At 34.9% G+C, this 23,977-nt stretch overlaps 1 protein-coding gene across 2 annotated transcripts in view; it reads right to left on the reverse strand.

Moving 5' to 3' along the window:
• LOC149774191 (uncharacterized) overlaps nucleotides 1-23,977 on the reverse strand; it is a 243,074-nt gene that overhangs the window by 165,914 nt on the left and 53,183 nt on the right. For both annotated transcript variants that reach the window (XM_089945702.1, XM_089945703.1), the window contains exons 5-11: nucleotides 18,836-19,147; nucleotides 17,500-17,835; nucleotides 16,563-16,841; nucleotides 16,034-16,096; nucleotides 15,163-15,367; nucleotides 12,572-12,762; nucleotides 2,215-2,307 (exon numbers count right to left, since the gene is read on the reverse strand). In XM_089945702.1, the coding sequence (XP_089801828.1) occupies nucleotides 2,215-2,307; nucleotides 12,572-12,762; nucleotides 15,163-15,367; nucleotides 16,034-16,096; nucleotides 16,563-16,841; nucleotides 17,500-17,835; nucleotides 18,836-19,147 (1,479 nt within the window). The remainder of the gene's footprint in view (nucleotides 1-2,214; nucleotides 2,308-12,571; nucleotides 12,763-15,162; nucleotides 15,368-16,033; nucleotides 16,097-16,562; nucleotides 16,842-17,499; nucleotides 17,836-18,835; nucleotides 19,148-23,977) is intronic.

Consider the following 23,977-nt stretch of genomic DNA (forward strand, 5'->3'; position numbering starts at 1 on the left):
TTCACACCCAGGAAAGGTCTGCAATGAGAGTGATGACGTCTTCGTCCAGAGTTGTGCACTTTTGCTCTTTACCCATAGTTCTATTCTGTAAGACAAAAAAGTGAAAAATGTATAAAACTGTAGCTCAGCACCATTCTTTTTAAAATGGAACGTCCGTGAAGAGTTAAATCTTTAAAAAAAGTTGATCCAGAAATTGATAACAGACAGTCTGTTGAACTAAAGAAGTATACTGGCAAAATTAAATGATAATACCACCTTTGGGCCTGCACATGTGATGTTTGTATATATCTGGCCACAGAGCTATACCAAATGATGGTTATGTGGCAAAAAGTGATAATACTCATTCTCAGTTACAATACTACCTTTAGGGAAAGTCAAGACGGTATTTACAGGTATGATGATGGCGCTCCAAGGGTAAGGAAGGTATGGTAAATCAAACTCACATGAAATGACGGAATGAAACATATATCAGGAGTTTTTTAAGGGCGTAACCTGCACGCATATAAATATTGTTGGCCTAATCTATCTTGTAAAGCCTCATATGCTACCCGTGCAAGTGACTAAGTGCTTTTGAAAAATGATGGAATGCTTACGCAAATAAACATGACGCAAGAGTTACCTATGTCAGCATGCATTACCAAAACTTGACTGAGTAAACCATGTATAAAAATTTTATCGTACTTGTCTGACCAGAGCTGAGGCAATTCAGAAACATTTCTATCTATACACACGTATCTATATCACAAGCATAAACCTTTCATTAAATTAACTGAGGCATCGTAATAGATACTTATAAAGTGGGGGCAACAATATCCAAAATGTGACAATTAGCTACATGGAGAAAATCCCACAGGCATCATATACAAGTAAAAGCATTGACGTTTACATCCTAAAGTTATCCATTCGTAATGGTATAACACATATATTAGTTTTTGTAAGTGCAAAAGACGTGCACAAACATAAACAAATATAGCCTGTACTTAATGGTGTAGTTGTTTAGGCTCCCCATGCAGCTACCTACATGTGTGACGAGCACAAAGTGTTATCAAATAGTAAAAACATAACCTTTTTGGCAGAGGAAGAAAAAAGGTTGAAAATAAAGATGGAGTATCGAATCCTTTGAAGTGAAAAACTCCAACTTGTTATGGTATATCTTCCATGTGAATTCTGGCCCTTGTGAGGTCTCTGATAACGTCAGCGTGCTTCTTGGCACAAGAGGAAGTAACTGATGTATTATAGGGCTTTTCGTGGCCGAGTGGTCTAAAGCGCTCTCCGTTACGGATCACTGCCATCTCACCTCTGTCTGCGCCGGTTCGAGTCTCGGATTCAGCCATTGTGGGTATGTGAGAAAGCTTGCCAGTAGCTTCTGGTGGGTCGGTGGTTCTTTCCAGGGTTTTCCCGGGTTCTTCCTCCACCATTAATACTGGCCGCCATGCATAGCCTATCGTGTGCTGAAAAATGGCGTTAAACCCCACAACAACAACAACAATAGGGCTTTTCCTATGGGAATATAACTCTGCCTGACCGCCAAATAAGTCGGCAGACAACTTTTAGCTCCATTTATCTCAAGGTAGTATCTGGGTAGGCTTGATTTCTGCGGTAATACTAATGTTATTAAGATATTATGATTGGGTAATGTATTAAAAGAAGAAACAAATTTGGCACAAGGCACATTGGTATTATATTGCAGATTTATGACATGCCTTAAATCAAAGTTTCCAAATTATGTTAGAATAAAATATTGTATAATGATACAACATGTGAAGTTGGACAACTAAATTGTCTATAAATGAAAATAACAAACCTAATGATAATAACAATATTTATATTAAAATAATAACAATAACGATAATAATAATAATAATAATAATAATAATGATAACAAAAATAATAATAATAATATAAATAACGATAATGTTGCAGATTATATGTGAATCCTCATAAAATCTCCTGAATGCATTATTAAAGTTATAAGGATTAAGGAAAAGTAAATAATACACTGATTCTATAAAATACACATCGTAAATTGGTATATTTCTTCACAGTTCATAATCCTGTTTAAATAAAGTGTTTATATATGCATTGTATATGGTTTCTGACATGAGAAGGGATTAATTTATGAACACATTTAAACCAGATGTCAAATTTAAATCTTTGAGAATATGTACTTTTTACTTCTTCAGTACCATCTAACTTTAGCGACAAATAGACTACCTGTTGTTTTCCAAGCTTTATGCACAGAGTAAGACCGTGTAATGTCTGAAGACCCATATGAGATGTCCGAAGACTCAGATGATATACCCGACTCTGAGAAGCAGAGAAAAAAATCAGTGTTAGCGACACAAAAAAAAAAAAATTGTCACAATGTGCAGAGACACCCAGGCACGTGTTTTTTATATTATAGACGTATGTCACACCGTAAATCAAAGTTTCCAAGTTATGTGAGAATAAAATCATATATAATAATACAATATGTGACGATGGAAAACTCAGCTGTCTAAACATTTATGATAATACAAGTAATGACAATAAGAATAATCATATTAAATAAAAATAATAATGTAACTAACAATACTGTTTGAAGATTACATTTAAAGTCTTGGAAAATCTGCAGTATGCATTATCAAAAGATTAAGGATTAAAGAAATGTAAATAGTACATCGAGTCTATAAATTGTGCATCTTAAAGGTATTGATATATTACTTCAACGTTCATAATACAGTTTAAATTAAGCATTTATATGTGCATTGTATATGGTTTCTGGAAATAAGAGAGCATAATTTATCCACACATTTAAACTTGATATCAGATTTAAATCTTTGTGAATCTGCGCTTTGTATTTCGTCAGTGCCAACCAACTCTACTACAAAATGACTACCAGCTATCTTTCGTGGCTTGAGTGCAAGATATTTGTTGTTGTTCGTATGGGTCTAATGCATTTTTTTGCATATGACTGACTATATACAGGGACTAGTATATTTGGTTGCGTAGGAACGAGGAAAAACCCTGGGAAGATCGGGAGGCTACTGACGATGTTACCTAAGAACTTGAATTGAATGGGAATGAGTTGAGATGTTAGAGATCTGTAAAGGCGATCGCCTTAGACAACATGATGACCTGGGACTCCGACTCCAAAGTATTACAACAACACGTATGTAAATTTTGTAAGATTGCTTACCACAATTTTTCAGTTCCAGTTAAATCGTAACTTAACAGAAGCATTTCGTTGCAGATATGCAGGTAAAAACGTGACTTCTTTCATACTCATTTGATATATGGAACCTGTTTATTAATTTTAAGAACTGGAAAGTCTAACATAATGTTCTCAGCTAAAAGGCAATTGAACGACAACTCATTGATTCACTTTAGAACAATTTGGAAACAAAATCTTATTTATCATCATAATGAGTGTTTAAGAAATTCGTACATTGCTCATTTTAGTCGGTTTTCAATACTGAACCAGCGCAAGATACAGTTTATAACAAGGCTACAGACAAAGCATTAGCATTAGTAAAAACAGCCTCATCCAATTAATCAATCATGTCTTTAAATAAGAAGTTAATAAAAATAAAATTTATATCAGTTTTGTCGTTCAATTTCAATGCTTCACCTGGATATATAACTCATTGTGACAGTAGAACATCACATCGCTAAATATATATGTATTAGGAGAATAACTCAATGTTCTTACAGTTGAGTTATTACTCAAAGTTTTCGAAACAATTACCCATTTGTGAATATAAGGCAAATGTCCTACCACTGAGCTTTATAATTCAATTTATGTGCTCGACTTGGATATATTACTTTGTGTAACAGTAGTACATACCATCACTAAATATTTATCTGATAAGAGAATACTATAATGTTAGTACAGTTGTTTATGACATATTACTCAAAGGTTCTGAAAAATGTTAAATGTGCATTTAATATTAAATTATTATTTGGTTTTCGCAAATTGCGGTTTTCTTTGTGCACCAAAAACTTACTTATGATTTTAGAATATAGACAGTGCTGAAAAATACTGCAACTTGAATCGTCTTTGTTGTCTATCTTTCAAAGCAATGGACCTGGCACATTAAAAGTGGACGTATTCTAATGCAATGAAGACAATTTTTGAGGGACATATAATTTGTTTTTTTAATTCTAGCATTTTACATCAATTCACTTCCTAGATAAATAGTAGTTTTATTTTTTGTTTTTGTATGTGTGTGTGTGTGTGTGTGTGTGTGATTTGGATTTTTAACGTAGCTTTAACAATATTTCAGTCATATTACTACAATGTCTGCAGTGTAACAGTTTCTAGTGATGTCTAGCACTGGGGCATCATGCCGCAGACATGTAACATGATGTCTCACGCAGTTACATTATCCTGACACCAGGCTGACCAGTCCTAACACTAACCTCTTAATGCTAAGCGCCAAGCGATGCAACTGTTATTTTTTGTAAGTCTTTGGTATGACTCGGCCCGGGGATCTTCCCAACCTCCCACTTCTGAGGCAGACACTCTAACTACTAGGCCACCGAAGCAGTCTAGTAGTTTGCTGTTGTTGTTCTAGGCTTTAACGCCATTTCTCAGCACAAGATAGGCCATATATGGCGGCCAGTATAACTGGTGGAGGAAGAACCCTGGAAAACCCAGGAAAGAACCACCGACCCACGAGAAGCTACTGGCAGACTTTCCCGCGTACCTACGCTAGCCGAGCCTTGGACTCGAACATACGCAGACAGAGGTGAGATGGCAGTGATCCGGAACGGTGAGAGCTTTAGACCACTCGGCCACTCGGGGCCATCTAGTAGTTTGCAATACGTGAATAAAATAATATAACTTAATAGCAATGGTGTTTGCGAATTTGGTGTTTGATTTCAGCTTTATATGTATTATCTCATGCTCAAATATGATATATAGATCACATTGATGCAAGGACAGTCAAAGTCTAAATGTACCATTTCACTTTTAATATGAAATATTTGTTCAAAAATGTTGGATAATTGGTGTACGAAAGTTCTATGATATGTATTCGGAAATGAGAAATGATTAGTGTTTAAATTACGTGGTAAACCAATACATGCAGTTACTACGGGTGTACATATAAATAAAACTCTTGCTTACTTATCGTTCCAGAAAATCATTCAGATAGAATAAGCTATTTGATTTAATTTAACAATATATATGTTCGGCATGCTAACAAGTAAAGACGAAATTTTACAAACTATCAATATGTACAGAGGTATAACAAAATCTTTTTGCTAATATCGAAAATTACGAGTAACAGTTTTGCGACGATGTACGTGATAGTGAACCAGACAAACTTTAAAGGTTTATTGCTGATCCAACCTTTGAGTCTGGGATGATTTTTAATGGTGGACTTGTTGCCGTTCACAGTAAAACTGACAAACAAATATATGTTGGATTGTCTTCGTTGGAAGTGTCGAAGCTGCTGATGCACGAGCTCTACTATGATCAGATCAAACAGTTTTACCAGGAGCGGTTCAAAATGCATTACACCGATATTGATATGGTACTGATGTATATCACAGACATGTGTTCGCAGATATGGCACAACCATGATTAGTAAACGAACTGGATACCAGCGAGTATCTAAAAGAACATCAGCAGTTTAGTAACACTAATAAAAAGGTTGTTGCTAAGTTGAAAGAAGAATGCCCACGTAAACCAGTCAAAGAGTATGTGGAATTGGGAATCAAAATGTTTTCAATTTTGGTGTGAACAAGCAAGAACATTAAAATGTTTAAAGGTTTTCCCCAGGATTATAGTGCAAAAAGATTTATAAACACTATACGCAGTCGGAATGTCTTCAACACAGACGTTAATTGGCATACACAGCAAATATGAGACGGTGTCAGAAACATTGCATGGGTGTATGCAGTAAGCTTGTGGCCGCTAGATACCAAGCGTTGGATGCTCCCTGATGGTTTTACCCATTTGAGTTTGGCCATAGTGCGATTGTGAATCAACTAACGACTGACAAGTCGATGTGATTGATGTCCAAGAACATCCACTAGTGCATTAAAACAGATCTTGGTAGCAGTTCCATATTTGATAGAATAACATGCAGTTAGTCTCGAACAAATGCTAGGCTTGGAAGTCTCGCTGCCCTTTCATTAATATATCATAGACAGTAAAGTGTTGATTGTCTTGGAGTATAGTGTTGATTGTCTTAGAGTATACATCCGTTCCGAAATATTAAACACATCAACGACTGCATACACTCAGAAAATGCTCAACTGTTGTTGAATATGATTTTACGATTGCTGAAGTGGATTAGGTTGTATATGAGTGCACCATCGGCTGATGTTCAACTGTACTATAATGTTTTGAAAGATTATCAAAAAGCATTGAGTGACAAGAGTGGCAATCCCACCATCAATTTCCTTTCCACTACTGGCGAAGCACCTACCATTGACGATTTGTATGTAAATGCATAAAACAATCTTGCCATGTACGACGATGTGGTGCTTGAACACCAAGTCAATCGCGAGAAAATAGTTTTACGAGCTCAATATAAAACCAAAGACGTGCTTTATTTAAGTCAACGATATGCACATGTGCCTAAAGTGATCCTTGATAAATGTAACATGTTAATGATATTTCGTGGCATTGACGCCAATGGTCTTGGAAATATACATTGAACTTGGTGTGCCGTTAACCACACTTGGGATACCTTTTGTGACATGTTTGCACAGATCACCTCAGACCTGTATAGGCTTCTCACAATTGAAATGACCGGATCTTTCAGTTGCAGGGTTAGTGTCAAGCTGCTTTGAAGCACCAACTGAATAATCATATAAATTACATAAAATGTCTGCCAGGGATGTCATAAAATAGTATTAGATGTGACGGGGATAGGCAATCATGAATACCAGTAGTACTAATATTAGTACCCTTAATCCTACCTCGTGTACAGGGTACTAACATGAGCGTATACGTGTCAATGGAGCAAGCCGGATGTGATTCATACCCGGCGCTCTTTTAGCCCAATAATAACAATTTGAACATATCTTGTATATAATCCAATAAATTGAGTTGTCCTGTTATTTAATACCGGAAATATCGAAAATCATTGTAGAAATAATTGCAAAATCTCGTTTACCTTTTTTATCCGATATTTTCGTTTAGATCGTCCGCCATTTTAGTTCAAATAATGATTACTTCCGTTCTCAGCCTCGTTTGTTTGTGTGCCATATAAGGACATTGAGGCCTTATTTGGAAACGTAAACAAATCGTAGTAATAATTTGGCGCGGTTTCAGTCAGAAATTCTGCGCATTTAAAGTAAATACGGTTTATCAGCAACTTTGAAATTCCACCAAGAAGCGATTATTTGCCACTTGATTGATAATAACACAGCGTAGAATATCCAAATATGATCTGGCAAGCCTTACGTAGAAAATGGGTCACGGCGAGAGTCTCGCGTTATCTGTCATGGTGGACAAGGTGAGGTTAGTGTAACCATACCGATTCATTTTATCGTGTAAGGGCTTAATAAATTAAAAATAAGCCAAACTTCTTTCACAACATGATTATACTTATTTAGTAGATTTCTTTACTGTTTGTTTTCCTGACTTTAATAATGATTTTTTCTGCTTCATTACATGACATGGAATCAGTTCGTAACCTCAACCACAACAAATCAAGTCAAGGCTACGACATAGTAGCTAGAACACCAGGAACACATTTGTAATATTACAGAAGGCCGCAGAGAATTCGTGACAGACTGCAAAAGAAAACCTAGCAACGGGCTTTCAGCAAACAATTTGCACTGCCGATTAAACCAACAAAGTAAATGTACCAAGACTATTAAAAAGACAACAAGATCAACAAAGGAATCAATAGCAACACTAACGGGAACAGAAGAAGAGCCTGGTCCAAGTCGTTAGACATACAAACACACTAAGGATATACAAAGCAACAAGCGCAACCATGGGAGAGATGGCAGGAACAGAAAAAGAAACTGGGCCAATTAGTACAACAGCCAAACGCACCAAAGGTATTAAAAACCAGCAAGAGCAACTGCAGAGACCAGTATGCCCTTTCCAGAAGTCAAAGATGATGTTGAAGAGGCACTCAGTTATCTTCCACAAGAACAACCAACAAAATTACAAATCAATGTTAAACACCCAAAAGATAAAAAAGTTAAAGAACCAGCAAGGCAGGAAATCTATAACGATCCTATTTGGTTTGCCTATTTCGTATCTATTGAAAAGCACCTAAGCACGGAAGGAGAATACACAACCAGCGAGTAGGAGCCGTGATTACATCGAAAAACACCTAGCATGTACGGGTATACAAGGTGTAGTGTAAAAAATAAAATAATAGTAGAGATTTTATGTGACCGGTGTTTGAAAAGCTTGTTAACTTATATCGACTGATAGGTGCATGAAACGCTAAACCATATATAGATACTTTTCGACAACATTTATGATGGCTATGAACCAAATCTATGTTCAAAAACCAAAATAAGTAGATGTTCCCCCTTAGGGTCCACCCAAACAGACAAGTTTACCCTCACCAAAAGAACAACATAAATTGATAGGCGTAAACACACAATGTGGTATTAGCAATTTTATTAAGACAAGGAGAAAGCGTTGGTGGTCTGTGTGACCCTAAGGACCATGCTGATCGATTGGAAGCAATTGTGGAATCCGTTCGTGCGGGAAACACGCACCAGAATTCAACAATGAGTCCGCGTCAATTTGTCGGCAGTTACTGAAGATATGAATGATATATACGATGATGACAAGTTCTGGTGAGTCGCTGCTTGTGGAAACACTTTATGGTATACGCACAGTCTCCACAGTAATGCAACATGTTCTTGTAAATACAACATAAAGCATTACCTCGATCGCAATCTCACCAACTAACAGAATGCAGTGTGACATTTGCTACATTTGTTACCGCTGGGGAAACACTCACAACTGATATCTCACTTGCGTCACGTTAAGTATTATTATAGTTGCCCTAATATAAGATCACAACCATTTGATGCCTTGCCAGCAAACAACTCGTTGTGTTCAGCAGACACAGGCGTCAAGTGGCATAATATCTAACTTCCCTTTGGGTGTAAGACATGGAACCGATCAATAATGATTTTTGACCAAGGCGTAATCGGCATGTTTTTAAACAAGAAGGATTTTAGACTTCCAGAATACACAAAGAAGGAGACTTAAGGCTAAGATTTTCTAAATGTGTATGTCAGTTGTTCCAGCAAGATCATAATGGGGTAATTGGCTAGAAGTTTTTGTACGTAATGCATCTGGGCACGTTGAGTCCACACAGGGTCCGCCAGTCGAGCAATTGTATTATGAGATTGTATTATTAACAGAATGATGGACACTGCGACATGAAATCACAAGGCAACCCTCATGTTGATCTTAAAAAGCAAACATATGTGATTTGGTTGTAGATGTTATTTGTGTAATTGCTGCAGCATCAGCTGTTGGTGTTTGTGTGGCTGCAGAAGCATCCACAACAACTATCATAGGTGCAACAACACTTTTTGTAACTAACACGTGTTTTGCCACAATATAATAGTCGCTTGAATGAAACTGGAGAGCTTTCATTAGTTTTAAAGTCTGAATTGAATTAGATATAATTTGAATTCATATGAAAAATACATCACTGTATATCAAATAATCTTTACAAAATATTGAGTTTGCTTAGTTAATGATCAATAATTATCTTCCCTTACCAAAGTAGGATAGGTCATCCAAATAGATTGCAGAAATATTAACAGTTTTATAAAACTACAGAGAGCCCGTCTGTGAGGGATATGTTTCTAGACTTTATTTCCGCAAATGACAATTTTCCCACTGACTAGATGTAGCCATATTTGTCATTTCTTCACTTGTGAATGCATTAATTCACTGTACTTTTGGGTTTTGCAACCCATTCCTGTTATTCAACAAGATAATACCCACTTGAATGAGTCTGGAACCTTTAATAGTTAAATACTTAATCGTTTTAATAGGTATAATGTCTGAATTTAATTAGACATACTTCATTTCATATGAAATATACACGTCAAAGTATTATATCAGTTGTTGTTGTAGGGTTTAACGTCATTTTTCAGCACACATAGCTATACATGGCGGCCAGTATTAATGGTGGAGGAAGAACCCGGGAAAACCCAGGAAAGAACCACCGACCCATGAGAAGCTACTGGCAAGCTTTCTCACATACCCACATTGGCTGAATCCGAGACTGGAACCTATGCAGACAGAGGTGAGATGGCAGTGATCCGTAACGGAGAGCGCTTTAGACCACTTGGCCACTTATATCAGATTATCTTTATTAAACATTGAGCTTGCGTAACAAACCATCGATACTTATCTTACAATAGTAAAATGTGGTTATCAAAATCTGCTGCATGAACATTTTATGGACCCACTGATCATAAATTCCATTTTCTGATTTCGTCTTCGTTATTTATGGTATGGCTGAACTTCTTTGTTCTGTAATTTTTTAATAGATCCAAAATAAACATTTTCATTACCAGAAGACCAAAGTAACCGAGTTCGTGTGAGGGTCATACATCTATATCAATTACGTGGATGTAAGTAGCACAATCTATTGAAATCAATGTTTGAGATAAGTAAGGTATATCTTAATGTACCCATTCAAAGTGCATACAAATGTGTGTTCTTCAAGATTTGCCCATGCTCCTAATCTGGTAGACAAATATATTCAAATGTATAAAAGTGTAGCCCTGCACCTGTCTTTTAAAATGCAATGTCGTTGAAAAGCTAAATCTTAAAATGTTGACCCAGAAAATAACACAGTGACTACTAAAGCAATGAAGCATACATGTAACATATCTTAACAATACAACCTGTAAGTAGAAGTAGACAACAGTGGGTCTGTAGATGAGATACCACATGATGGTTACTGGAACAAAGTGATCGCAGATGATCTCAAGTACAACGCTACTTGTAAGGAAATTCAAGGACGGTAAGTACATGTAGAATCATTGAAGCACGGCGTTGGATAACTGAAGATGCCGTGCTAAATGCAACTCACCTTTTGCACCAGAAATGACGGAAGTATACATATATAAAGAGTTTCTTAAGGGTATAAAGACATGCATATGTGAAGTCGCAGCTACCCAGGTGAGTAAGTGCTCTTTAAATGTGATGGAAAGCTTTTGCAGATAAACATAACTCATGTGTCGCCTATAGAAACAAGCATGAGCAAGACGCTACTAATTAAACCGTGTAATAAACGTCGACCTGTCCTGGTCCGACTACATTGCACACAAAAGACCTTCAAATAAAAGGAACTGAGGCACCATTATAGATATGTATAAAATAGTGTGACAATTTCACCTATGAAGCAATTACCTGTAGGGAACAAGGCACAAAGACCACCGCTACAAGTAAAATAGTTTGAAGCTGAATGCCTTGGAATAGAAATTCGCCGATATGTACCTATTCCTAATGGAATTACATATATTTTAGGAGTGTTCGTAAGCGATGGAGACTTTCACGTGCAAAATAAATATAACCCCAACTGAATGTGAAATCGGTTAGGTTCTCTTACATAAATGCGTGATGATGACAAAGAGTTTGAAAATTGTAGAGACAGAACTTTGTCAGGATAGAAAGAAAAAATTGGAAATGTAAATAGAGTATACTTTCCTTAGAAGTTAAAAACTCCTCCAACTTGTAATGGTATATCTTCCAACTAGATTCCAGCTCATGGGACCAGGGAGTGAAGTATGGCACGAGAGAAAGTAGTAACTGAAGGGTTCTTATGAAACATAGTTCATATTGATATATTTCCTGAGGAGTCTTTACTTAATGCATCAGATGCTGAACAAATCGCAATCCAATAATGGTCAAAGCTCTTTCGCTAACCAGTACTGTAACCAAATTATTTCGAAGTCTTATCATGATACAGTTTCAGACAAAATATGACAACAACCGTATTCATGAATGTAAACAAGCTACCTGAACGCATATGTGAGAGGGAGACAATACTTTTATGAGCAAACATAACCGTGTCACCGGCAGGTATACCAAGGACAACTGTCGCTTTCAGGAATAAAACCATTGACATCTTTGTTGCAGTCAGACGCACATTCTACACAATCACATGCTTCTGATTATTAGCTGACGTGGTATATACACCTGAATGTGAAACTGTGGAAACAAGTTTAATTCCAGAAACACATATTCATTACCTCGTACCGTTTAACATTTGTAAACAAATTTCAAAGGCGAAAGTTAAATAAGTCAAATATCCTGATCTACTGTTTATAAAACATTATATTACATATGAGATTTCAAAACTGGATATGAGAAGTAAAAGAAATCAACACAAAATCGTCAAACAAAAATATTTAGCTATACAGCTACAGACTTGTATACATTCTACGCCTAAAGAGACACTATTGTGTATGAAACTACAATGGATATAAAAGGACAAGGATGAACATAGATGTATTGGCTATAATCTGTATATGTAAAGTGTTTTGTAAATTGTTTTAGGTTTACTTATCATACATAAATGATGCTATGTTGTCAATAACATTGTAACTTAGCTTTCTATCTAACCAGCTTCATCTTTGTTCATATCCATCTGAAATGGGTAAAGTTGTCCTTCAGATTCTGATCGTTTTCTGCACCACAAAGGCTGATTCATCTGAATTTCACTCTTCTCAGTAGAATGTTTATAGGTTGTCACAAACAGTTTGGTGTACAAGAAGGTGTCTTTTTCTTTGCAGAATTGTTTTATCAGGTCTTTTCTGGAAATACCAGTTTAAATTGCAATTAATTATATATCATATGTTTATGATTTTCTGAAAGAATCACCAATTTTCTAGAGCTAAACACAAATAACAAAATTGCAGCGACATGTCCATGAATGGGCTAATACCTTCTAATATCCACCAGCCTAAGAGATGTAACTGAGGACAAATAAGAAGATAAATACCTTATGGAAATTTCTGCGGAGAAAACAAAACTATATTGTAATAACTATGCCTTGATTTTTGGAGTGGATGTCTGCAATTAATATAAATCATAAAGTAAATATAGGAAATGATTTTGCTGGATGTTACAAACTGCACATGCATTTTGTATTTGGCAAAATATCATTCATGTAATGGTCAGCATTATTTTATATAATGTCAGCTTTAATTCAGCATATGTCACCAAAAGAGTTTTAGTTTAAATGCACATGTTATTTCTCTTTTATCTGCGGATAAAGGATATTTTGAACACGGAAAATCCCATCCTGATAAGCAGGCACAATAGATATAGTTAAGCAGATCATCCATTTTCAGCAAGAACAGATTTTCATAGAATCAATGCTAGTTCCAAATCTAGTGAAAGCAAGATGATAGTATGAGACACTGTTTCAAGTAAAATGAAAACTCTATACTCGAATCCATATTTTTCAGGACTTCAAACTGGGCAACTGGATATATTTTGTTCCTAACAATTAGCGTAAGAAATATTTAAGAATTTACAGATATTTGACTGGATATCATCAGTTTAATTTGTCTGAACTTTTACTAATATTCCTCGCAGCACAACATCATGTAATATTAAAGTGAATCTTTTTGCAGTCACTTTTATAAATGTCTTCCTTTATAACTGTATTCCTCTTATAAGTGATTATATTTTGCAACAAGTTATTTTTTATCAATGCACAAAAGTACATATAAAGTGAAAAGGATTTTGCAAAAAAAAAGTCATTGTTAACAAACGTGGCACTACCAGCACTGTTTAAATGTCTGGAGTAAAGAAACATTTCATTTTGAGTATTTATTGATCTCTACAGGGTACGAACATTGGAGTTGTCAAAAGTGAATAAATTTGATAACGGATTGGGACATTATATGTGGAACTATGACACTGCCTGACTGTGTTTAAAATTTAACAATTACTGATGATCCTATCATCGGGTTCATGTAGCGAACATTAAATCAGTTTAGATGATTTATTATTTATTTATTTCTAGTTTGTTCTCTGTATATAGCATATTGGCACAATTGCAAACAGCTGACGAACGTGTATTTGGTTAAACATGGTACAGTTGATTGAACAACAAAAACTGAATAGCTAATTTGAAGCGATCCATTAAGGAGAAGAAAATCAAGAATATTGCTTTCAAAACATTATATTGATTACGTCAACACATCGTTCTTCATTTTCTTGAATTCTATTTCTTATCACTATTTTTCCATTTTCCTTCTTTGTACTAATTTCACAGCATTTACATCTATCCTTACTCAATGTCATTTTTGTGTAAAATACAGAAACTGACCCACATGCATACTGGTCTGAGAACAAGGAAAATGAAAATAATGAAACTGATTGACTGCTTAGAATGTAAGCATTCAACGGTAAAATTGAGAGTTGCATCAAAATAATATTTGCTCTTTAATATTGGCAGATATTTCATAATTCTTTAAAGTTTTATTATATCTGTAAGATATATGCATCCTAGTTATCAGATGCTTGGACTATAATCATAAGTGCCATACTCTTAACAGACCAAATGTGGATAGTGCCTCGCTAACCCAGTATATATATATATATATATATATATATATATATATATATATATATATATATATATATATATATATATATATATATATATATATGGACTAACAATTGTAATATCAGCACACTCACAAAATGCACACTTCTTGCTGGACAAATTCAATACAGAGCTTGAACAAATTATCCGAGGCAAAACCTGAACATTACAAGTAATGTCTTTAGTTTTATTTTTATGCAACCGGAAGACTTGTTTTACAAAATTACCACAATATTGTTAATAAAATGGTCGATAAATAAATAAAACTTTGCTGTAATGAAGTCTGTATTAAATGCAGAGATCTTGAAATTATTATCACATTTACTATATGTCTACCTAATATCGCATCAATCTAAATTATTGAAAAATATTGGCATTATATATTGCAAGCATGAGGTCGGTTTCAAACACAAAGATCTTAAATGCCTATTCTTAATATGTTAGATGCTTTTTCAACAAATTTCATAATTTTATTTATTTTCGATTGTCTCAACCTGTAGATTGATATTAACAATTTTCGCAAATCAACACAAATATGTGTTCAATTGGAATAATTAGATACTATACATTTGTCTATACGAGATTATTAACTCACCCATTCTCTAATTCATATATACTGTCTAAAAAGACTATCATTTCCTCTTTCTCATGCATACTGCTGCTTGAAAGTTTGTCCTCGAGCATATGTATTTTGGCTTTCTGTACATCAAGCTGATTGGTAATCCATTCTGACAACTCAGCTGGGTCTAATTCTTCTAAAAGAATCTTCCTCTCTTGGATCCCAATTTCATGTTCGGAGTCTGTAATGGATACCTAAATCAATACTTGTTTGGGGGGAAGTATTTTTCGGTGTTTCATTTTTCTTTCCATTGTTTTTCTTCATTTTTCATATCCTACTGACAACTAGTCAGAGCCTTTGTTTCTAACAAATAAATATGATTTTTGTACAAAAGCAATTACTCTCCGGGACAGAAACATTATCTTTTTCAATCGATGAGCAACCCTCCATAAATTATTTCTCAGTGATGCTGTTTGTATTGGTAACTTGTCATAAAAAAATAACTTATCTGACAAAAGATTCCTACAACTGAATCTTCTAATGTGAAAAAGATCAAAACATGAATGTTATATTTCTCCAGTTCCTTATCGCATGTCAAAGTCTTCAGCCTGTAGTGGAAGTGTAAAATGCAAATGGCAACTCTGAATTGATTTTTCAGAACTTTCTTAATAGTTTAAAGAACACAGTCCTTTGGTACAGTAAGTATACACAAGTGCAGATATATTCACTGCGAGACACTTATATTAAACAGTGAAAGTAGGGTAAATAAATATAATTTGAGAAATAATGGAATATTTTAGAACAGATAATATAAATTTAATATGGTGATATTTATACCTTATACAAAATTACCAAACTTTAGAACTTTTATAAAAGGCAAGCAGTCAGTGATTGCTAATTTACTTGCCTTCTCTGCTTCTAGTGTCATCAGCTGTATCGTAGTCGAGGTAGAAATGTATCTCTTCTTGACCTGTGAAAATATTGTTCATATTCCCATGTCTTTTAGTAAAACATAGTATGTTTCTACAGCAGATCTCTTCAAAATAAATCAATGTTAAATATGTATGAGTGTGACGTTCTCTCCCGCTAAAATTAAAGTTTCAAGACTACGTAATAATAGGATGTTCTTTTGCAAACTGAATTGCTTATTTTAGTGAAGCAATATTGGCAAGGAATGTTTTGAAGACAAAGCAGCATTTGAATATAACTAATAGTTACTGATATAAACAGGTTTCTTTACCATTGCTCGAAATTATATTTAATATTTACAAGAAATGCCCTATTCGCTGACTTCTTTTCTAACACAGCTTATCAGAATTAATTGATTTGATCAGTATTCTTTTCATAAATTGATTGGCTTTAATTTTACTGACAAAAGGCGAAATTTAACAAGAAAAATACTTGAGAGATTTAGTTTCTTTAAAACAAAATTATACCATTTTCTCTCGGGGACATGATGAAGACAGTCACATGTACTGGATTTATCATGCTGATTTGGGTTTCCATATATCCCTTCCAGAGAAGATCCGTGATATTTTCCTGTAAAGAGCCTCTGGTCAAAGAAGCCATGTTAAATCCATCTTCAACCGAAAATTTTAAGATAATTGATCCAGTCTCTGCTTGATTGAAACGTAGACGTGAACATCCAAATACACGACTAACTAGGTTGACGGGGGAATTGAACCATCGAAGGAACTGTTGTCTGTTGGGATTTCCTTAAAAGACACAGGACAAGTAAATCTAAAACACTCATCTCAGTTTCATATATTTCCATATATGACGACGTTCACCTTTTAGAAATATTCACCAGTAACAGATGAACAGACAGAAACCACAAATATTTAAGAAGGTAGTTTGATCGTCTTCTGAAGTATAACGTAAACAAGAACAAAACACCGTTAAATAATGGCTTGATTACCTCGATTCCTGAAACTAACTAATCCTTCAGTTAAAAAACAGCTAACTGTATAATGTCAAATGTTTTATTACAGTCCAAATGTTTACGTCTTGTACACATGTGTCAGACTGTCAGGGATTTATGATTAAAATTCTTCATTACTTATTTACTTTTTCACAAATTTGATAATAGACAAACTACGTTTTCAAAAATGAAAATTATTGTCAAAATGCAGATACCATAATATAATTTTTAAAAGTCCCCATCCTAACTTAAGTTGGCTCTAGCAACAGAATCAAACTGGTTACAATTTGTAGCGGATCAATTTCAATATTAAGCAAACAACATCAGTTGAAAGTCGTAAGTTTCAATGTCTACTCAAAAAATGTTAAAGATAAATAAATTACCATATTATTCAGTAATGAAACACAATATACATCGAATTTAATTATATTTGGTTACATTACATTACCTACCCCTTTTTTGTCTGAACTCTATCCATTTTTTGTATATACTGGCCCTCAAAAGAGTATTCAGCTCGTTTTCGACATTTATAGCGCATAAATTCATCATCTGACATAGCTTGTGTATTTTTTCATCAGGTGTTTTTGCATGAAGTACGTTTGAATGATCCCGTACACTAAAATTAAAGCGGGATAACATAGCATCATTTATGGAATCAACTTCCTCTTCAAACGCTAACAGGTGATATTGGAAAAAGGAAATGTCACTATTGTCAAGGCTGCATTCAGAGTCTGATGGAGCACTTGCATTTGTCACTTGAAGTGCACGTTCTTCTACTTGTCTGAATCCTGAAAAGATGATAAATACACTTGCATAATGTTTAATACCTAAACTGCGCATGAAAACATGTTATAAAATGTGAGCATAAAGCTTCATCTTGTGTCGTTATCGTTGATTATACTTGACGATTCTTCCTGACAATGTAGAGGAACATAATGTTCACATCGTTTGTAGATAAATATACTTGGTCCTTTTTCATCAAGTTGAAATGATCACAATGTATGCCTCATTGCGAATGTGCTCTGGTTCTTTAATTCATAAACTTAAATGGTATGTGCTAACTGTCATAAGACTCTTATTAGTATAATCGGGTTTACAATATTATACTGACTGAAAAACCAAACATATGAAATATGTTAGAATAGGAAAGTAATGAAAGTCAAGAAGAAAACAATTGCATTAGTTAAATATAATTGTCAATGTAATAAAGTTCATATTATGTACATATTATCTATTGCTATGCAAATCCGTTCTTTAGAGTGAAAAACTCTTACGGTATATCTTCCATGTAGATATGGGCTCTTGTGAGGTCTCTCATGACGTAAATGTTCTTCCTGGCATGAGTGGAAATAGTAACAGACATGATCTTAGTCTTTGCCGCCAATCCCTATAATTAAGTGTATATCACTCAGACCGACCGCCACATAAGTCGGCAGACAACGTTTAATTCCCTTTAGCTAAAAGTAGTATCTGAGATGGCTGGATTTGATAGGTATTATTAGTTCTCCTAAAGTATTAGAATTGGGTAACTAGAGAACAAAGACATTATCACGATTACTAATTTGCTTCTAGCTCTTTTGCATAATCTTTGGTACTCCTTGGATACAATCATAAAGCAATTGGGATGTTAGAGTACGAATTCTTAAAGTGTAGAGTCTCTCTCTCTCTCTCTCCCTCTTCCGTTTGTGAAAGAGTGTGCTAAAATTATTTCCTGATGCGATTTTTAAATAATATGTAGGTGAGACAACTTTCCTCAATGCTGTGAAGTATAAACTATATTTTTATTACTTGATCTCTCTTGAGCTGTAACTTCTGTTGTCGCTAGTGTTCTTGCTATTGCTGGGTTAACAGATGTAAGCACCTTGAAAAACATCTTCAACCAGTCTGAGTCTCCAAGGATGATCTTCTTCAGTAGATGATCGATACGAAGTCTCTTTGGAAGGTATAAGTCTGCTATTGTTTCATGCTCGTCATTGGAAATAAGTCCTTCTTTTAAAAAGCAATCAACTATGGCCTTCACATTTCTCTTTGTCAGGCTTGTTTTGATGAAAACGTACTGCTTTATAAGACAGATTACACCATCAGTACCTTCGGCAATACCTGCAAGTAGTTATATTATTTCTAAATTTACATTTGGAAATATCAAGAAAAAGAGTGCTATCTTTAGTTAGTAATAAGGTTTCGAGCTCTGTTGAGAAGCTTCGACATTTCTGTATGAATAAGAATGGGCATTTGCAAGTATAGTTTAGCGATTATCCGCTACATGGAGAAACAAACATGTCCACACTACCCTATTCAACAGAGATCAAAATATAAATCGACTCTAAAAGTACACTCGCATTATTATAGGTCGTTGCTTGACTATTATGTTGAATAAATGTCAACTCAGACCTGTGGATAAAACGATATACGTAATTGCAGAAATTAACTTAAAATACACTCGACCCAGTTCAACACGTGACAGAATTTTTTTTACCACAAAAAGGATTCCTCGGCATACGTTGTCATACATCTTTACAAGAGTGTTAATACTTTCAAAATTGCAAACAATCTGCATTTTTATAATATTTTTCACAAATCTTTATCTAATAACAATATTTCTAAGCAGTTGTATTCATAGGGAGGTTACAAGATAGGCAATAGTAAAGATTTATTCGCAAATATGCGTTAAGAAACAAAACAATCTAATATTATTGTAGTTCTTGCAATGAGACAATTAATGTCTTAAATATTAGAGCATCTTAGTGGAAAGAACATTTTCATAGATTTTGGAACAATACTGAATTGTCCTGTTTATTTGTTTACAGTAATTTCAACATCTAAGAATTGTGTAGTACACAATTCTCTGGGGTTAAAATAATATTTGATTTGTAACATTACACAAAACGTTTTATGTTATACATTTGGACATTCAGAAAACTTAATATGTTTCCCACTCTTAATGATAATGCTCTAATGGGCACACTTTCTCCAGACACAAGAAGACTAATGGCAGGAGTGTATCTTTTTAAACCTTGGTTGTTGCAAATTATTCGGGGTCCATGTTCATACACAGCCTCTAGAACAATAAGTGTTTCTGCCAATTTCTTCTTGATCACACGAAAAGGACTACCACAAAGTGCAAAACTAAAAGATGCCTCAAGCTGCTCTCACACATAATATATTTGTCCTCCTTCATACAGTTTGCTTCTTCCTTGAATGATTCAATACTAAAAGAGAAACAAATAGTCAACAACCTTCTGGTTTTAAGCAATAACATAAATAACAAATATCTATATCCACAAAATGACTATGTAATATAAATTGTTATTTGTGCTATAGAATATGACTGGAGCAGATATATATAGCTGATATTGTACCTGATTTATTCTTATAAAAGCTAAAATACATGTTACTATATCACTTTAGCAGGCTTGCTCTTTTCTACTACTCCACCTCAGAAACATCACTATCTGGTTCTGAGTCTCAGTCAGTTTCCTTACTGCCTATCAACTGTCCCCACTCCTCAGCATCCAAAAAAGCATTGCACCATCCATGTGCTCTGGTCAAATGGTCAAGCGTAAAGAAACTTGGGGACACACATTTCAAGTCTGAAATATATAGCTGAAGTTTTCAGTAATGATCTATGTATCGCTCTTTGTAGCGTAGGTTTGTAACTAGATTAATGCTTCCGATAGGCTTGTTCTCCATGCATCCCGCATGGCAACGCTGATACTAACCAAATCACTCGTCTCTGGTGTGCAGAGCTTCGGGGTACAATGAATAATTAATGTGTGTATCATGAATCTCTTCCGGGTACTTGAGGTCGACTTCAATATGTTCAATGATCATAATGATGTTAGCATAATGTATCAGTTGTTCCAAAATTTCCTTGGTTGTCAAGATTAGAAATTTGTGGTGATAGGTCAAAAATTATATTATCAGCATGCCATGTATCAGTGATCAGTACGCTGAACCTACCTGTGCAGTGACAAACGCCCAGTCATCTACTATCAAACACACCATACCATCTCATCAACATATCGTGTGTAGTGACCGGCATTTTAGGGGTTATATGCATATATCTGAGATAGATATATAAAGTATTAACTCGACAGTAGATTCTCTTGAAGGCGTCAGTACATTTGCCAATATTGCGCATATGTTATCCACATCTATATTTAAGACAAGAAACTCTTAATACCACTAAATGGATGTGCCTACAAGAAATGGAAAAAATTGTGAAACTGTCACAGAAATTGACGCAAAAATGAAAAACAACACGGAACATGCAAACCAAATGGAAAGACTAAAGGTATAACTAAACTTATGAAACTGTTATGCACTTTACCAGAGACTGATCAAAATTCGGAAAAATGTAGAACATTTTGTTCTACAATAAAAATAGTACTACAATTACGAAAATCAGGGATATTAGCAGAGACTGAACAGATCTGGCTGAAAATGTTTAAATATCGCTGAGACTCTAAGTAATTTTCAAACTTCGCGGAGACCAAATATACCAAAATTTAGCAAAGACTGGCAAATATTACGACAAAATTTAAATATTGCATATGTCTTTCACAAATGCTAAAAATAAATTGAAAAGTTGTACAATTGTATTTGTACAATAATGCCTTATTGAGAGATTAGCAACGGTGAAGGCATAAAACTCCCACTCAGTACATAGGATACATTTCTGTCTTTCTGCTCAGTTTAATTAACGTCTTTTCCCACTTGAAGTAAAGACTTCCACACGTCGCACTTAGAATCTGTCTTATTTCATGTTCATTTTGTAGTCGCTCATTAGCTTTAGTCATAAAATAGAACATAATACTACTTTGATTCCGTCTTAGACGTATATCTACCCTACCTAATAAATACTTGTATTGCAAGCACCTTTTAAAGTGCAAACAATTTATCTTTTATAACCTAAGTAATTCTTTGAAGTTCTTTTAGCAGTTGTTAAATCCAAATGTGTGACCTGAATCATGATGTGCAAACAAAACCTCAGCTTTGAACTTGCCCAACATGCAAGGTTTCCATAACACTGAAAAGTCCAGATATGTGTTCTGTGTTTCTTTCCCGTACGTCAAGAGATTTTCCAGACAGGATCGTTATGGTAAGCGTTTGTGCTGCTGCTCACTGGTTCCTTATTCAAATAAAACTTCACTTTGCTGAACAATGCATGCATGCATTTATAGCCAGGATTTCCTATTGATAGACGCCTAGATTGTTGCTGTCTGTTTTGAAATTTTGACTTTCAAGTACAAGCGATTGGCATTCAGATATACATAATCTTCAATTTATACTTTGATTTGAAATTCTATAGATGCTGAAGTTGTCAGAGAGACATAGGATGGAATTATTCCCACTATGATTCTTGCATTGTCATCATCGCTGCTAGCTCGGCAAAGAGCATGATTTCTAACGTGAACACTTGGAATGATCTCGGTAATGTTTTCTTTTTTTAGTAATCAAAATCAAAAACACAGTATTTGCATCTTTGTATTGTCCATTAAAATAACTGGACTAAATTTGGTTAAGTACAAGCTGGCGTTTCAGGGCTCTGTGCGTTTACTCCTGTTTCCAGGTACCTCTCCTCCCTTGCCTCTCCCGGACTTCTGTTCCACGACGGAGATGTGGAACTATATCCACCCATCTAAACTCATAGTGGCGAGCAATCGCTACTAACCTCACATACTGCTTTGGTTGACAACTAGCTCAGTTGATGTCAGACTGAAATTCATCTATTTTTAACATTTGTGCGTGTTGGGTCCATTCCCACTCATGATGTGGCTCTGTTTCCTTCCCCCAGGAATAATTAGCATCCTGCTGTGCAGGAATAAAAAAGAGGTAAATGCACAATTGTGCGCACGCCCCTATAATCCAATAAATCAATAAATCAATCAAAATCATCCAATAAACGACAGTTGTCCATTTTCGTATTATTTTAATGATCGCGTGTTTGAGGTCTTCAGAGTATTGGACACTGCTTTCTGCCTTGTCCTCGCTGTGTTGTAATGAGGATGTAATACCTTCGCCAGAAGCGTGAAGCTAATTTATATGTATGTCTTGCCACACTGGGAGATCTTTTCAAAGAGTTTCAGGGCTTTTGTTACTGACTAAGATGCATCTTTTAAAGTATGTTATATTCGAAAAACCCTTTGTTGTAAAGTGGGTGCTGCCATGTAAAAAGCTTATTTTAACATCTCTTCTAAAGCATGCCCTACTTGGAAAACAACTGCAATTCAATGGAGCATTACTTACGACATTGTAGTTTCACCATGACTTTTCCATTCCTTTAGAATATTTTGTTAAGAATTCCTTTTATACTAATGGTGACACTGTCAAAATATGATTGGATAACAGGAAGATAATTAGGATGTACGAATTATCAGTGAATATGATGCATGTGTCCTCTTTCATCGTAGGAAGCTGCGGAAGAATCCACTCTGAAAAAATATCCCCCAGCAATGAAAAATATGTTTCCTACGACGGTGAACTCAACATCAGAACACATAACATCAAATTCAGTCGTTGGTTTAATTTGATAGGGCAGCAAAACTACTTAAGAATTGATCATCGTTGTATTGTGAATGGTTTTTGACTGCGTACAGTGTCCACGTAATATAATGCACTGGTATATTGGAACAGAAAGTTGAGGACATCCAAATTACTGGGCACATCATAACACATAGGGACATAACCAGACGCATCACAAATGCTAGTAGAAAAGACACATTTCCATATTAAAGATTTTAAGCACTCATATGCAAGTCTAAGACATCAAAAGAACTGCATGTTTATAAATTGGCTAATATGTAAGCTGTACTGCTTCTAACGTAAATGTACAATTTTTCATTTATTGTATACACTTATGAAACTTTAGAAAGATCGCAATACATATTACCTTCCAGATTATTTTAAAATTGGCTGCATTAACATTAA

This window comes from Sinohyriopsis cumingii, unplaced genomic scaffold (genome assembly GCF_028554795.1).
Source record: "Sinohyriopsis cumingii isolate HCF-2022 unplaced genomic scaffold, ASM2855479v2 utg000400l, whole genome shotgun sequence".
Taxonomy (NCBI): domain Eukaryota; kingdom Metazoa; phylum Mollusca; class Bivalvia; order Unionida; family Unionidae; genus Sinohyriopsis; species Sinohyriopsis cumingii.